Raw genomic sequence first — 17702 nt, forward strand, 5'->3', positions numbered from 1 at the left:
ATATAAAACATTAATCCCCGAGAAATAACCTGCATCACATAAACATTATGAAAACTGTCCAACAGTATGAATGCTCTATTTATTTTATGCATCTATTGGCAAGCAAAGCCTTTCACATTTGCATGAAAACCCACCATTATTTTACAGCTTACTGACAAAACAAACATGACACCCACAGCTGAGTTATACATTTAAAATTGGAAGCCAGCAGACCTTGAACCAAAAGCCACGTTAGGTAAACTGAAGAAATCAATTAAGTTAATCCAGCTGATGCCTAATACCCAGACCCACTGACGCACTTGGAAGTCCCAGAATACATGGTGCAAAACACACAGGAATGCTTTTTTCCTTCATCCTAGCAGCAAAGAAAGTGGGGAAGGGGAATCCACGAATGTGGATGCATGCCAGCATTGAAGTACATAAACATTATTTTGTATAGCGTTAATAACTATTTTTCTCCTTTATATTCACAGATATTCCATAATACATTACCTTTTATTAGTCATATCCTGACTAATATACATATAGAGAATCATAATAAAACACACTCTTCAGGAGCAATAAATGCCACTGGCAAATGCTGTGACATGTCAATACAGGCCAGAATTTCAGTTCCACTCTCCTGACTTCCCAGCCACTTTTCTTATATCAGAGGAAATAAAAGTCCCTTATATGAAGAAAAAAATGAATCCTCCAAATGTTGAAGATTTGAGATCTTGAAATGTAACACGGATTTTCAACAAGCAAATAGTGCACTTTATGATGCATTTATGATTCAGTTAGCGCATCTAAATGGAATTGTTGAGATCTATGTCCTGCAAAAATTCTAAGTTCATGACTGTCCTGCTAACTTTAGACCTATATATAGGTATATATACCTTCCTTCCTTAGCCCAAGCCATATTAAATAATGTCCAACAATGCAATACCAAGTGGTTAATCCGCTTTGCACACAAATCCTTTTCCCCTTCTTGGTTTGCTTTTGCCTCCCCAGCACACACACACACACACACACACACACACATACAAATAAAGGAAAAGCTCCTGGGTGATGCTAAACGATATTGCTGCACTGCCACAGTGCCAAATTACACCACTTGTAAATTATACCAACTGCTGCACACCCAAACCTGCCTGACCCCATCACTGTCATCATTTTAATGAAAGGGGGCACGTTACTGCAAGTATTAAGAGGATCTGGGTTGATCACAGCAGCAATTTTCAATCTTTTCTGATTTGTGGGTCTCAAACAGATTTTCAAGGCAGATGTATCCCCCATGGTACACTAAAGCCTACTGACTCTGGCTTGTTTTGTCAATCACTTTGCACAGCCTTCAGGTAGTCCACAGACCTCCTCCAGGCTGTGGGTAAGAGCCTGGAAAGTCCTCACAGCATTTACAGAGGGAGCAATGATGCTGGCAGACATCTCTATGAAGAATAAGGTAGGAAAATTCAGAATAAATTGTGGTTTTATTGCGTATCATAGAAACAGCTAAATTCTGTTACCAGAGCAATATATTCAGATCAGAAAGACTAAACACTATTTTATTTATATTGTTAAGAATTCGTAAAATCCAGCTCATCCACCAGTTGTTGTTGCTTTGTGAGATACCTGGAGAACAGCTGTGCCTTTGCTGATGTACTCAACCAGCAAACACCTCTCCCTCCTGCTTTTTAAGGTAAGCTAATGTCTTGTGGCAGCTCCTCCATATCTGACATGAGCAGCTGAGGGATTTGAGCTCCTTCCAGCCTGCCTAATCCTCCAACTGGTGCAAGAGCTGCAGCCTGGCAGCAGTGGCAGCATTGCCTGCATCCTCCAGACCTGCTGGGGGATGCTCAGTCTGCCTTGGATTCACAGATGGGGAGCATGGGAGAGACATATACCAGCAGAAAGGCAGGTACACTGGATTACCTTTGTCATATGGAAGTGGAAAGGCTAAAAATAATCCCCAGTGCAGTCTCATGGATGGGTGGTGGCCACCTACCCGTCTTTGCTACCAGGCGTCTTGTATCACCTCCAGCTCCAGAGGTGGGGGGGAGCATCAGCTGCCCAGGGCACAGCAATCCCCTGACCAGTGAGCCGTGGGCTCCAGGAGAATATTGTCCCTGGGAGAGTCACACTCAGCCATTGTGACACCATGTCCTTCTCCTCAAGCCTTGTCAAGCAGTACAAGCCTTGCTGTACAGTAAAGTAAGCAAGAGCATGTGTCTGGCTCCATCAGAGCAAGTCTGGAACCTAACACTGTCTCTATTTCAGATGAATTTTGGAATCCACAATTACCACAAGCTGCTAAATCAGTCAAAATTAATTAAATTATCCTTACTTACAACGAAGAGAATACACCTAACCATCCAGACATGAGGGCCTTAACATGGCACTACTCATAATGCCATACCCAGATCCCAGTAGGTACAGCAACTTTGCCTTCAGGCTTTGCTGCCAAAATCAGCAGCAAAGGACCTGCTACTGTCCTGTGACTGAAACACAGATACAGACCTCAGGAGCAGAGTTTGATGCATGACAACCAATTGTTACTGTAACATAAAGCCACAACACATCAAACTCAATCCCTGCTCTCCTTCAGTCAATGGAAGTTTTTCATCATTCATTTAAATGGAAACAGGATTGAGCCTGTTATCTGGCCTCCAGTGAAATAACAGAAAGGAACATAAAACAGCACATGAGGGGAATCCTTTCCTGCAAAGCACTTCATCAATCTTTCAACATCCAAAATGCCTCCAGGGACCCATTGCTAGCTTGCTGTCTCACCCTAAATGGAGGTGTAACTCTTTATCCTGAAGACTTCTTACTCCTCCTATGCATAAAAGGCACAACTATCCCACTTCTGCTTTAAGAGACTTCTCTGAAAACAGCCCAGAAAATGTTTCCTTTATAAAGGTCACTGAGAATCTCTGTATTACTCTCTGTACATTATTTTAAGCACAAATCAAGCACCAGTGGTTTCACAAAGGCCCAGCAAAATTTTTAGTAATTTTTAGGACCATACATCACTGATACTGACGTCTCCTACATGTGACAGGTAATAAATATAGGGCTTAGTAACACAATTGTGAGTAGCCACATTCCTTCTTCATGATAACAGTTTGTTGTATATTAGTATTTATATGCAAAATTATGCTTGCAGACTTCTGGAACTTGCTTTATTTTCCTAATACACAGAAGTTACTGAAAATGTGGTATTTGTTGGAGGTCCATTACATTTCATATACCATGTCAAATATTACTAATTCCTCTATTGATACTTTATTTTACATTAACATGCAATCAGACTCATCCATGTGAGTTCCCACCATAGGTAATTATGTCTAAAAATACATAAAAATTTAATTGTAGAGGGGTCTTAATTGCAAAATTGTTCAGGTTTGTGCACAACATCTACTCCAATGCTCTTCACTTTACTACAGGGCAGATTAAAGACATCTTATTTAAATGTGGAGGGGAAGGGGTTCTTCGTAGGGACCCCAAATCCTAATATTCACCCTTGTTTTTTCTGAAAGCATTACATCTCTGGGATGGCAAACCTCTGCACTAGTACCCCTTGTTTGCCTGAAATTAAAGCAAATCTGCTTAGCTTTGTTCACAGGTGATATGTGAAATCAAGTGTTCAACATTGAGATTTATAGAATATTGTTTCAATACTAAAAAAATTGTCAATTTAAGCAGTTTGCAGATAATACTGTTTCATTCTGTGTGACACATTTTGACCCACTCTCATCCATCTCTTCTGTCTAGGATTCATCTTCAAGAATTAGCAGATTGGCTAAATTGGACCTAACTCTTCTTGAAAGGGTCAGCATTGCCCTTTCTTGCCCAGCCCTGGTGAGAATGGGCAGCCACTTTGAGACAGTGCTGCAGGGAAGGTGCCTTCATCCTGAAGTAACATTCTTCTCTTCCATCTGTTCAGAACCTGAAAAACACAGTCCTTTCTTCCTGGCTTTTACTAAATGTATGATTACCGAGATCTATAGCCAAAAAAGAGCAAAAAAAGAGTATGGAATCAATAACACCAGGAATCTTTGGGAAATTACCTGTATTTTTTTGTGAATTATCACATGACACTTAATGTGGTGGCTTGACATGACCTGGCTGACTGCAAGTAATTAAATAGGAGGAGAAAATATAGGACGAGAGGGGGAACCAAATGACAGAAATTACTGTGGAGGTTGGTAGTGGAGGAGCCATGGATCAGACAGAGAAAAGTCCTTCTGCTCCACTCTGCCTATCCCAGTGGGTTATCCAAATATACAAGAAAAAGCTCAGGTTGGAACCACAAAAGACCTGTCACAGAGAATAAACAGGAAAAAGAGAGCAAACCATAATGTTTGGAGGAGAGTCTGTGGCTCTGAAGGGTCTCTAAGGCTTCCCCCTCTTGTTCCAGACTGAGAGAAAGTTGAATGGCCAAGCTGCACTGTGCTCCTTCACTGACCTGTTTTCTCTACTTACACGGTTATCCTCTTATGAATAAAACTTTTACAGAGCTTGGTACTGAGTGACTGAGCCACCTCTGACCAGCAGCCCCGTGCAGAGCCTGCCATGGTGCACAGTGATCCCAGCCCCACCTGGACCCCCCGTCCAGCACCAAACCAAGCAGAGGACACACCTCCGGGGGCAATGGGAGAGGTTTAAAATACTTTCTCCTGGAGCCAGGACAAGGTCATACAGCTTTTGGAGGGTCACCAAATCATGCTCACAGAAGATGTAGCAAATATCCACAATTAGCTAACTTCAAACACTGAAACCTGTTGGCTTTACTCCAGCATGCCAGGTGGACCTGGAGACTTTCACTATGCTTCATATTTACAGATGCAACTGTGTCCTTGTGGCAGACATTCCCTTAGCATAAACTCTGAAAGCTCTCTGATAGAAATCAAGATCTCATGCTTTGAACCTGTTATGGATCTACCTTGTTTCAAGACGCTCATGATTCTTTGGCCTTCAAAGAAGCTCTTTCTGGTATATGTAGAAAAGGCAAACAGCCATTTATACAAACATTTACCTTATTTTTCATTTCCATCTCCCATACATCCCCCCTCAACATTTAAATTATTAATAATTACAAGTGATTTTAGACTGATCTAACCATTCTTATTGGTGTGAGAAACTGTTGATATTACTTAGGCCCAGGCTTGTCTTACTTGAGAACAAAACCTCAGCCCAGAGAATGTGTGAGATAATGCACAAGTCATTTAACACATCTTACTCCACTTGTCCACTGAGTCTGCCACAGGAAGTCACCCTTGTGTGGTTAAACGTGACATGCCAGAAATTGCTGATGATGATTTAGGAAGCTGACAGAATACTCTCAATGTCAGCTAAAACAGCTAATGTAAATCCAAAATCCTGTATACAGAGATGTGCGATCTGTGCAGTACAGACCTGTGCTAACCTCAGAATCAGCAAGCTACAAGTCATGTTCCTGCAGCATTTTAAAGTGCACTTCAAACACTAATAGACTAATTTGCTAAACATTTTAATAGCTTTCACTTTATAAATATAATAATGACTGGGATGCAGGAAAAGTGTTTCAGTAGTAACGTGAAACAGTGGACATTTCTCTCTGACCACTGGATTTAGAGAACAAAAAACCTGAGACACCTTCTGAACACAAGACAGTCAGGTCATTCAGGCTTATATAGACCACAGCTGAGATCTGAGCTCATTACAGAAAAAGCTGCTGTAGTGCAGTGGCTCTCCAGCCTTCCCACCAGAGATTCACCACCAGCTCTGCTCATGACCCCACTTCTCCTTGGGAGACTCATTTCTCCAGCACAATGTCAGTCATACTTTTGACTCCTTCTGGGACCCCCTGTTTCAAAGCCTACTTCCCCCTACAGCCACAGTTGCAGTACAGCCAGTGTCACCATCGTTCACCTTTGTCCCAGAGCCCTGAAGGACTTCCTCAAGCAACACAGCAAGACCTCATAGAGAAAATGCAGCATTTAGCCCCTTGATCACACCAAAGGGCAGCCCCATGGGGGCTTTACATCCAGAAAGGTGCTTTTAATCCTCAATGACATGCACATGTTTGACTGTTTTACAGCAGATATTTAAATAGTAGCAGTCACACTCTCATATATAATATGGAGGTGCCACAATGACTTTCTCCATTTGTTTTCTGAGCTCCATTTCCTGGCATCCTTTAAAAAACCAACCCATGGACCCAGTGATCAGAGTTTCTCAATTTGCACTCTCTCCTGGTTGCCTACCCATGCAGACAGACCTACCCAACAGTGCTGCCCTTGCCCCAGTCAGCCTGAAGTGAAGCGCAGTTCCAAGAGAAGCTGCTATTTTTTGGTCTCCTGCTCAGCTTGCACATTTACATTGAAGCCCTGCCTTTGGTACTGGGGTTTGGCTGCACTGCCAGGGGAGCCTTTTGCACTGAGCATCTGCTGCAGGTGCCTGGCCATCACCTTTCTCCACTGTTAAACTCTAGCATCTAACCAGTTTAATATTAAATAGTTACAAGAAAATAGTAAAAATATGAAGCCTCCTTCATAAGCAGCTCTCAGAAAGACTGACGCTGTTAAATAAAGTCATGACACACCTGCAAGACAAATACATATTTCACAGAGCAGGAAATGGAAATACCAGTACCTACAGTGCTATCAAGAGTAAGAGGAACACCAGTTCACCTCCATAAGGAAGATTATTCAAAAGTTACTTTCTGTTAGGAATAAGATATTAATTTTGAATTCTCTCTTACTACACTGGCATACCCAGTGGGAACTGCCTTGTCCAGTATCTGCTGCAGATACCCACAGCAGACACATCAGCTGGAAACCAGAGAAGAGACAGTTTATGAGGCACCCAGGTTGCACACTAAGCCAGGAGTTTGGCAGATGAGTTGCTAAATTTGGGAACACGCACGCAATCCTGGCATGGCCGGAGGAACTTGCATAACCTTCTGTCACCCCTCAGTGCTCTTGAGCATGGGAAAAGTGAGTAAAAATACAAAAAATTATACAGTATGCAAAACATGACTGCAGCAGAACAGATGTTTCACCTGGGCCTGACTGGGTCCAGACCAGCTCAGTCCTCAGCACTTCCAGCCCCAGTCCGTGGAGAGCCCTGACCTCTCGGTGTCCACCACGGCACTTAAATAGCACATCTGCCAATCAGGGGAGATTTGGGGCCAGCACAGAGGCCACAGATTGATGTCCTTGTAAGCCAGCACATCTGCTTAGTTTATGTTGCTGAGACTTTTAAACCATGCAGTGTTGTTAATTTTAACCCATCCCTTCTCTGGCAGGTTTTGCAAACTGAAGCGTAAAAATTCAAATGACTCTAAGGGGAACTCCAGCTATCAGTATTTCAACTCAGCATGTTAAGAAATGCTTAAAGAGATCTGCTTTGAAAAAGGCACTTCACTGAGGAAGTGGTGTGATTAAGAGAAGTGCCACTGCTGCTGGGCAGAGAGACTCCCAGAGCCAGGCCATGCCCCAGGAAACTTTTCCTTCCAAGTTCCAACAACTGACTGCTAATGGAGTCTCCTAATGGAAGAACTTCACTGCTCCATTAATGCTTTGAATCATGTAAAATTTCTTTCTGTTACGTGGGGTTCATTTTCAGATTTTACATATCACCTTCATGATACACTTCAGGAGTTCCTAAAAGTACATATCAAGTAAATGCTTAGAACTTCCTAAAAATGAGTCAAGTAAATGTCCTGGAGAAACACCAGGAACTCAATTAGTCAAAAACAGTAAAAAAGCAACTCGACTGGATCAGGCTGCTATTAATACAAACTATTTCCCTTCCCCCTTAAATTACAGAAATAAAAACAAGAAGTACCTAATCTTGTAAAATATGAATTACGCAAAACCCAAAACTGAACTGTCAAGTGAAAATACATGACTGAGGGCTCTCACTCATGGGCCAACCGCATCTGTATTTCAGAATGATACCTTAAATAAAGGCTTTGAAAGATCATAGTCATAACTAATGACCAGGAAAGGCAGACTCATAAGTGAACAGAGGAAATCAACATAATGATCTCTCATTAATGCTGGCATCACTTTGCCTTGGTTTCCCTACAATCCCAGAAGAAATGTAAATAAACCTGTGACAATTCCCCTTGAGCTGATGGAGGCAGATCAGGAATGAAGGAACGCTCGCTTCATGAAGTCAGCTTCTCCCTCACTGCCAGGGGATGCATATTAATGCAGCATTGCCATAAAAGCTTAATTACCATTTTATACAATTATAAATTATCCTACCAGGCTATAACCAAAACACAAACCTTCTGTGTTTATCACAGTATGTGCTCTCCTTCACATCCAGTCACATTAATTTTGGTGAACAAATTCCCTGCCAACAGGCACGGTCCCCAGATACTTACGTGCCTGCCATGGAGAAGGACCTGGTCAGGCAATCCCACAGAGGTATATGCTCAAATCCAGCACGTGTGCTCAAATCCAAATAGTCTATTTCACCTGAGCAGAAGACAAATTTGGCAGGGAGACAAGCCAAGAGTCTCTATGAAAGCTTATAACCAAAACAGGAAAGGGAAGTGCTATTGAGAGAGCAGGAGGGCAGGAAGTAACACTTATACAGCAGGGGCGGGGAAAGGACTTTAAAGAAGAAATGTATTATTTCTTATAGCTGCTTTACTGAGCAAAAGTACAAACAATATAGATTAAGATTAGATGCGCCGTCGTTGCCTCATTGGAGGCATGGATATGAAAAACTTTTTGCGTATTTTCTCAAGGCACAGGTCCACTGTCCAAGAAAAAGCAAAACCAAACAAAGCTCAGACACAGAAAAAAACCCCTTGCTGTTATTCATTTATGGCATGGGCGTTTACACAGCGCAGAACCAAACCCAGAGGCCCCGGTGGTACCGAGGGCCCCACACTGCCTGGCAGCCAACCTGGCATCCTGCTGAGGTCCAGCTCCAGCACAAAACTTTAACTGGCACAGCACAGCGCAAAATTTTCTCTCTCTCACCTACTTTGATGCCTTTTGCACATCTGCCCACACTTGACCTGGAGCAGAGGACACAGGGTGCAGACACCAGGTAACTTCCCAAAGCACCCCACAAACTGCAGAGCTTCTCAGCTCTTGAAGAACTGCTGGAAACATGGCCAGAAGCCATGATTTTACCATGGAGGCACACAGGCTTTTTCTGGGAGTCAGCACCAGAGGCTCTGAAGTCTCCACTAATGAGTGCAAAACCTGCAGAGCCTTGAGGAGACCAGTCCTCAGGAGAGCACATGATTCCTGACGTCCTTGAAGTGGTTTCAGAGTGCAACATACATTTGTAAAACCTTAGATCCCTGTTTAATATAGCAAAAAGAGAGATGTGTAAGAAATAGGGTGAATTTGACAAGGCACACCAGCTACACAAACCTTTCAGTACAGTTTCTGCTGGGGAGCAAGGGCTGCAAATGCTGCTCCACCTAAGCCAGGAAGCAGAGCACTTTTCACCTTCACTGTCTTTCCTGTTACAAGAGATTACTTTCATGGTCCAACTGAAAGACCTAAAGAAACTGCTGCTAAAATGGCACCTAGTGAAAACATGGGTATCAAAATCTGGCTGCGCTCACGGTTGGTAGTACACAGCCTGTTCAGCTGCTGTTTCTGCTTCCTCTGCAGAAAATCTCTGTATGACTGAAGAGTTTCAGTTTTTTGGTGGGGGGAGTTTAAAAGACAACAAGAATTAAAGTTCTCACTGACATTTAAGCACAGCTTTTTCTGTAGTGGTTTTTTTGGTTTGTTTTCTCTTTTTATTTTTTCTGTTTAATGAAGCATTTTATTATCACTTTCTTGGGATTTCAATTTGGCTGCATTTTCCTGACACTACATCCTTCTGCTTTGAGATCTGTGTGGATGTTGGGCACTACCTTATTTCATTCAAAAAATCCTGCTCTTCATGAATTTAAAATCTGACATTATTTGGGGTCAAGTGGCAGTTCCTCTGTATAGCTCACACACTGCTTATTGTAGAGTACATCAGTGCAAGTAGTACTTTACTGCATGTATTAGGAAAGGACATAACCTGAAAAATGCATCTCCAAGTAAGTACAGACACAAATCACTAATGGCCCAGATCAGCCACACTGACTCCAGTGTTCTAGGCAGAAGGATACAAGAAGATGGACTAAGCAAAGATTTGAGGAGCCTTTTTATTTCTCTGCTGCCATGTGCCTGAGATAGATATGATCACTGATTTGGGGGTAAGGAGACAGCACTTATGAGATAGAACAGTTTTCCTGCTAAACCAAGCAGCTATTATTCTCCTTACACACAAATATCAGCTACAATAATATCAGCTAGAAAACCCTGGTTTTAAACATTTGGTTCTCCTAACAAATGCCTTCGAGCACACCTGGAGACTCCCAACCTCCTCCCTCCTGCTAGCACCATGCATGCTGAAAGCACAGCAAAGAGCAGGCCACTACTGACACATCCAATGTCACCTTGGGAAATAGTGACAGTGAGTAGGACAAAGCCCAGGGCTGCCTCTCCATGCCCCTGTCATAAGCCAAATTAATTTCATTAAGCACCACAGCATACATTCCAGCAGAAGTGCCTCTAATCACCTCTTTGCATTGCTAAAATGCCTCCATGGCCCTGGACTAGACAGGGAGTACTTAGAAGGACACAGCACCCTGTGACAAATGACACATAAGACCGAGTAACTGACTTCTATCCAGTCCTCACAAAGAACCATATGCTGGATAAACAGATTATTTCAGTCATGTGTTGAGATCTGTGTGAGCAGATCAGGATTCCTAAACACAGAAGCAAGGCTTTAGTTGCAATTAAGTGAATATTCCCATAGGTTTCCAAGCAGCACGTCTGCTGGCCATGTACCCGGCTTTCATGTTCCAAAGACTCCCAAATATTGTATTCGCTCTCTTTTGTAGAGTTTCCTTACCAGATGAATCGTGATTTGTATAAGACAATAATGTTATGTATTTTCAATCCTTAGAGCTATAGGTTAAGCCAGAAAGGTGAGTGCCTCAGCCTCAAAATGACTCATCTCCAAATACAAAACCCAGGCTATTTTTAAGAATGAAATGAAGCACTGTAGAATTTGTCGCTTATGGTATTAAAAAAACCCAAACCACAATCATAATATAAAACTGTACCCACTTAAGAGTTATTTGAAGGTAGACATGATTAACGTATTTTTTTCTTAATAAGAATGTTTCACACCTTCCAAATAACTATTTATACTTACATATCTGTTGGGCTTAGTTCTGTGTTATCCTCAAAAAGCATCGTGTTATATTGCACCAATTTCAAAATTTGCATATGGCAAGTCTTTCATTTAACGATCTCATGATTAAGAAATCTGGAAGTTCCCACTGAAATGGTACACTCAAATTTCATAAACTACGAGACAGTTTCATGAATATATGCACAAGTGATATGCAAGAGCATGTAAAATATGCAGTTATATATTCAGATTTGTAAATCTAATTTCACAGCTGTTAATAGTCTTTGAATGTAAGACATTTCCTCATACACTGAGATTTGCAACTGTTAAACATGCTGATGAGGCAAAAAAAATTCCTTGTCCTCAGAACGTTTAACCCTGTACGTTAATGTATGCCCTTGCTCTCACAAATCTCTTTTTTTCCATGCTCCCCACTCATTTGAAAAGAGCAGGAGAGAAATGAGAGAGGAGAGTAGAATACACTCACTTACTACTATAAGAACTAAAAATGTGCAGTGAGGTGAGGTGCCAGCTGCCACTTCAACAGCCAAACAACTGATCCTGCACTGAGCATATTTTGCAAATTAGTCTTTTTGGGACTATTAATTTGGGATGCAATCCCATCACTGCTGAGGTCCAAGGAAGTCTTTCCATGGGCTTAAAAGGGACTTGATTTAGCCATTTGTATAGAGCCATTCAAGTAGGGATAAATAAACGTATGTCAGGAAAAAAAAAAATCTTGTAAAGGCCACGAGTTATGCAGGATTTGGGAAGCCCTGTTTTTTCCTTCTGGGAAGTCCCTGGTTCTCAATTCATGCAGTGCCCCTTGCTAAGATGATTTCATCTCACCCTCACTCCACAGAGGGAATAGTCAGGACTCACCTGCTTCCAAGGGGATGTTTGGGCTGATGCAAACAGCTCAGGTATTGCCTTAAGGAAATGACTGTATTGCAAAGAATTAACTCCATGGCTGCCTTCAATTTTCCTCTCTATAAACTGTGATGAGCAACGGGCAGTAAGCCCAGACCCCACGGTAAGCAGCATGGAACAAGTTATAGACCATATGGAGAGAAATAAACTGCCACTTCATACACAGGATATCTATAATGCTTTTTTGCTTGAGTCAGCTAATTGCACATCCGCAAATCAGCACATTTATAACAAATGGAGCATTATGATATCATGGGAAATCTATTTAATATGATCAAAGTCTGCCAGGAAAAGTTCCCCTGAAATTATGAAAGTACTTAAGAGTCCTGAGTGCTAGGGACATTTTACAGTCCTTATTAAACAAACATTTTCACATTGTTTCATGGCAGCTGGTGATACCAAGGGCTGTATCTTCTAAGCCTCCATGTCAGCAGTCTCCCTGCAGCTGCCAGCATGGGCATCTGCCTGCTGCAGGCAGAAGGCACCTCTGTACCTATAGTTAGAACCAGCCACACCACCCACACCTGCTCCAGCAGCAGGGAAAGAGCAGCTACTGCTCCCGCCAGTACCTCAGATGAGGCATGCCATCTCCTGTCTTTTCCAGAAGCTGAGATTTTGAGTGTTGCAAGCCCTCTTCTTAACTGCAGATTTTAAGGGGCATACTCAGCTTTTCCACATAACTTTTTTTTTTTTTTATGCTAAAGCTTAGCAATGCTCCTGATCTAAAGAGCTATTAGACATGGTCTGAGTGTAAATATAAACTTACTTGGGGTATCAGCTGAAAAACATTCTCGTATTTATGTCACCAAGCATATGCTATGCCCCAACATTGCTCCACAGCTGATGTATTTTCACCTTCAGCTGGCATTTTTCCTTAAAGTTTAGCAACCATGATGAGTGCTTTTAGCAGCTGTAGGCAGTGGTCCTTTCAACTACCTACATTACTTTTTTGTAGGTCTTGATTTATGGCGTGGCCATATAAATTTCTGGGGTTTGTATTTGAAACAAGAAATTCCAACTTCACAATAGTCCCAAAGGAAGACTAGGAGCTTCTCACTCAGAACTAGCACTGCCTCAATTCTGATACTAACCATAGCTATGTAATGCTATCCATCATTAAGAAATGTAATTCAAGCATCATATTTTACTGAACAGATAAGATACTTGTATCATGAGACACCTCCATAGCATGTTGTGGGCACCATAAGCCCATGGAAGTGTTTCTATCACAAGCCCTTCAGGGGCACATGGGTGGGTGAGGTACAGCATGGCAGGTGTGAAGATAAGGAGAGGTTTTCTGATGTAAGGGATGCTGGAGTGAAAGCATGTAAACACAGCTTAAGAGACTGGAGAGGAAGCAGCTGACCAAAAACTGATCAGAAATCACACTTAAATGTATTTTTATCACTTGCAGTTCTCTAAAGGCATGTGCCTGTCTGATGTTCAGGGCATATAATTTGATAATCCTTGGGAAAGCACTTTTCAAGACAGCAACCCCATCCCTAGAAAGTCAGGGCTCAAAGTGAAGTTGTGCAGGCTCTAGAAGGATGAGGGATAGGTTCACACCAAGATGAAGAATGCCTTGCCTTTTCTCTAGCCTTGTTCCTGATATTTATGTTTCTTGGAACAGGACAGGTTGGAAATAATAGCTGACTTACAGGCACAGGGAAACTTCAACTTGCAGAAGGATCCCTGAAGGTGGAATGGGTACAGTCAGCAGTTTTTCATGTCAGCTCACCACATCTTTCACTGCCATGTAACACAATGTGGTGCACACAGGCAGGGAAGCTCTCTCCTGTAACAACATTAAAGCATCCATATCCCTTCCACATTTTTTCATGTCTTACAATAATCCCTAAAAGCATTTAACACGATGCTGAGGTAGCTTTGCATGAATCAATTCATGCTTTATCCTGGCTGAAGTTGGTGGCAAAATTCCTATTAGCAATTAGCCATTCCAGCTGCAGCCGAAACTTATTTTTTATATCATCTGTGTGATCAGTTAGGCAGTAAAACAAGGTAAATTATACTGGTCTACTGAAGCCCCGTCTTAAATCCAGAGTCTGCACTGATGGACAATGACTGTGGCCCCGATATTTCCAGATATGCTTTGGCTGGGAAGAATAACAAATTATTGCTGGGCATAAACAACAAGCTGCACAACTTAGTCATAGCGTCAACTTAGATTAATTATCTTCATTCTGATAAAAAGTGAACATTGCAGATCTGACTGTGTTCCATCAGGGCAAAGGTGAAACCCTCTTGAAGGTGGGCAAAAACAGCACCAAATGTCAATAAACTCTACTTAAAAATCTGTATTAATTGTGGTAATCAGTTTGGGGGGATGTCTCCTAAATTACACATGAAGAAAATTTTCAGATTATTTTAGTAAAAATAAACACAAGGAGAGCTTGCAAATGGACAAATGTACACAAATCCTTCGTCCAAAACTACCGACAATACTTATTAAAACAAAAATTATCCCGGCAGCCCCTTCTTTTTCTCCTTTCCCTCCTTCGATTATTTATTGGCAAAGATTTTTCCCCATTTCCTGGCAGATAAAAAGATTTTCTCATTGCCAAAACTGAAACAGAATCCCTGAGCACATTTGTGCACCAGACTTGTTTGTGCTCAGTGTTTGTCAAATAATGGCAGAAGTATTCCTGCTTTACCACGATTTTTACCCTTTTTCTCCTAGCAACCTTCCCCCCTTATCTCTTCCAAAATTATTTTCTTGTCTGTGTTATGTCCTCTGTGACTTTCCCATCATCATGCAGGGACACCATAAAGTGCCACTTCTCAGGAGTTGGGCATCTACTAAACATGTGCAAGTTGGCAGCAAATTGCTGCCCAGCCTGACCGTGTCCTGCCTTTACCTCACAAAGGACACCAGATTGAATCCCTCTCCTCTCCATCCACTTGGTGAGTCTCATAAACCAGTGACTTTTATTCCTCTGTCAAACTAGGCTGACACTTCTGAATCTGCTGGTCAGCTACTGGGAAGGTGGTAGAGAGAAGGAAGAGGATGGGCAGGCAGGTGAAGCAACTGCATAAACCTTATTTTCTTAGGAAAGCAAACTAAAGACAGGTTGGTAGGGAGGGCTTCCCAAAGAATTGCTGCTCATCTCCACTGGTATCCTCACCAGTTTGTCCATCTCATGACCCACAATGGCATGCACAGTCCCTTTCAAAACCAGCATCAGAATGACAGACTTCTTCCAAAAGTACAACTTTCTAGTTGTCTGGCATTCTTTTCACTGCCTAAAATATATGGGGTTTTTGTCAGCACTTCAGACTCGTCAAAAGATAACCCTTCCATCCAAAGCTCAACATACAAGTTCAGCCTTTGAGCCATTACACAGTGGGAGTGTTCAACAGCCTCTGTCTTTGTCAAGACGTGCTTTTCATAATAGCACCCTGGGTTTATTATAACAGCACTGAAATGTTTAAAACTGTTCTTTTGCATTACTGATACAATGTTTTGGGGAAAAAAAATTAAAAAGAGAAATGAAAATCACTCACAAATCAACAAATTACAGAAAGGACAGGTAAGAGAAAGGATACAGAGAATGGGGACAGTTTCAGTAGTAACTCGGCTCGCTGTTCCTGCTAATGGCTTTCTGAACCTTCTGCAGTTCCACCATCTCCCAAGATCACAAACTGAGGACTGAGGTAAGGTCATTGAGGATTTCTAAGGAGTAACATAACACCTGCAGTGCATCTTCCACTGGGCCAGTGTTAAGGCAGTCCAGCCTCCACAGTAATGCTAAAAGCCACAGCCAGGTGGGATCAAAAAGCAAATTCCTGTTTCAAGTGTATCAACCATTATTTCTCAGCCCCAAAAAGAATATGGAAAGCAGCATTCAAAGCTGCATTATGATTGAATTTTTAATTTAAAAAACCCAAAATAGCACAAGAGTTTTGAAAGATTTAATAATTTGCCATAGCCTTGGATGTCTTGCCCTACATCACACCCTGGCTTCTCTCTACGACCCGAAGAGCTTACCAAAATCAAAAGCGATACAGAGCCCTTCAGTCAGCTCACAGCCAGATCCCTCACAGTGGACTTTATAATTGGTGTGTTATCATCTGAGCAATGTTACAGCGTTATTTGGTCTGCTGAAACCAACTCCCCAAAGTGCAAACAGAGCAGAAACCAGGCAAAGCTCTCAATCATCTCTTGGGCTGCGCACTCAGTTTAGGCAGTTACAGCTTAGTGGATAAAGCACTGACCTCCGAGAGCCCAAATCAAATCCAGCTCACATTCCCATGAAGGGCACTGGAACTGGGTTAGGGAGCATAAGCTTCAAAGAACCATTTTCCTTAACACTGACTGCTTTTTTTGCCATGAACCTTCCCTCTTCAATATTTCTGCCTTCGTTGCCTGTCTCATCTCTTTCTGCCTGGGATGACTGGCTCCTAACACCCAGACCATGGTCCTTATTCACTTTATAATACAACCACAGCTGGAAATCAGACCATGGATTTGGGGAACGCTTGTCTGAAATACATGATGTGTGAAAACAGAACTTCCCTGCCTCATTCTGATGGCATGGTAGCCTACACAGGGAATGGTTTCTAACTCCCAGTTTGGTGTTACATAACTTGTGGACTCTTTATCATTTGCCTGGTTTTCCATCCCTCCCCATATCTTTTCTAGATAGAGGTGTTTTGCTCTTCAGTGCTTGTCCCACCTGTCCCAGAATAAGAGAAAAGGGAAAATAGAATAAAGCAAGAGCTATGAATTGGTGTGCCAGCACAGCCAGATGCCTCATTCCTCTCGGTCTCTCACTTCCACTGCCACTTAGAGTTAGGTTCACACCATTTAAAAAATGAGAATAAGAATAAAACATGCTGATAAATGAGGTTTTCTATATCTTGCTTTCTGTGCAGGCTGTCTTGGTCTGTGCCATGCCTGAGGCACTGTGCACACTGTTGCCATGCTCAGTGCCCAGCTCTGATTTTGGAGTCTTAAGGCACTGCAGTTTTTAACAGAACCCCCGCAGAAAACAGGCAGAATACTTCTCACTCAGCAGCATGCACATCCACACTCACCAAACTGGCTCTGAGACTCAACACTACCTGCTACATCATTACCACACTTGCTTTGTTAGCTGGTTCGGGGTCAACTGAAAAGCCTCTGGATGAGCATAAAGCTCAGAAAAGACAGGGGCTTGCTGCAAATTCCATTTTACTGGTCCTATTTCATTCTATTCTGTTCTGTTCTATTCTATTCGCACCCTTTCAAGACAGGTTTTGGGATCAGTCTTTTCAAACTTAGCATCACCACAGGGTGATCTCAGATGCCAAAAATGAGACATGCTTTAAATGTGTCTGTTCTTGTCTTAGACCATAGACATTGTGCAAGATGGAGTTCAGTGGATGGAGCCCCTTTGCCCTGAGCAGCAGAAACCATGGGCAGAGCTGGAAGCAGTGTGGTACCTTCCTGCCAGAGCAGCACTTGAAGCTCCAAAGAGGGGAGGCAGACCATGGTTTTATCAGGAACAATTAATAGTGGCCTCCTGATTTAGTTGGTTGCGTAAATGTACAAAGGAAAAGGGAGTGTGATGCAAACCCTTGGAGGTCTC

The 17702-nt window shown here is 42.2% G+C and overlaps 1 protein-coding gene across 9 annotated transcripts in view; it reads right to left on the reverse strand.

Annotated features, from left to right (window-relative positions):
- Nucleotides 1–17702, reverse strand: part of EVL (Enah/Vasp-like) — a 121439-nt gene that overhangs the window by 69528 nt on the left and 34209 nt on the right. Inside the window, exon 1 of one of the 9 annotated variants that reach the window (XM_048307530.1) lies at nt 8360–8504. The exons of the other annotated variants lie outside the window; for them this stretch is intronic. Within the exon in view, the coding sequence (XP_048163487.1) occupies nt 8360–8370 (11 nt within the window). The 5' untranslated portion in view covers nt 8371–8504. Of the gene's footprint in view, nt 1–8359; nt 8505–17702 lie in introns of those variants that run through there. 9 annotated transcript variants of the gene reach the window in all.

This window comes from Corvus hawaiiensis, chromosome 6, assembly GCF_020740725.1.
Source record: "Corvus hawaiiensis isolate bCorHaw1 chromosome 6, bCorHaw1.pri.cur, whole genome shotgun sequence".
Classification (NCBI taxonomy): domain Eukaryota; kingdom Metazoa; phylum Chordata; class Aves; order Passeriformes; family Corvidae; genus Corvus; species Corvus hawaiiensis.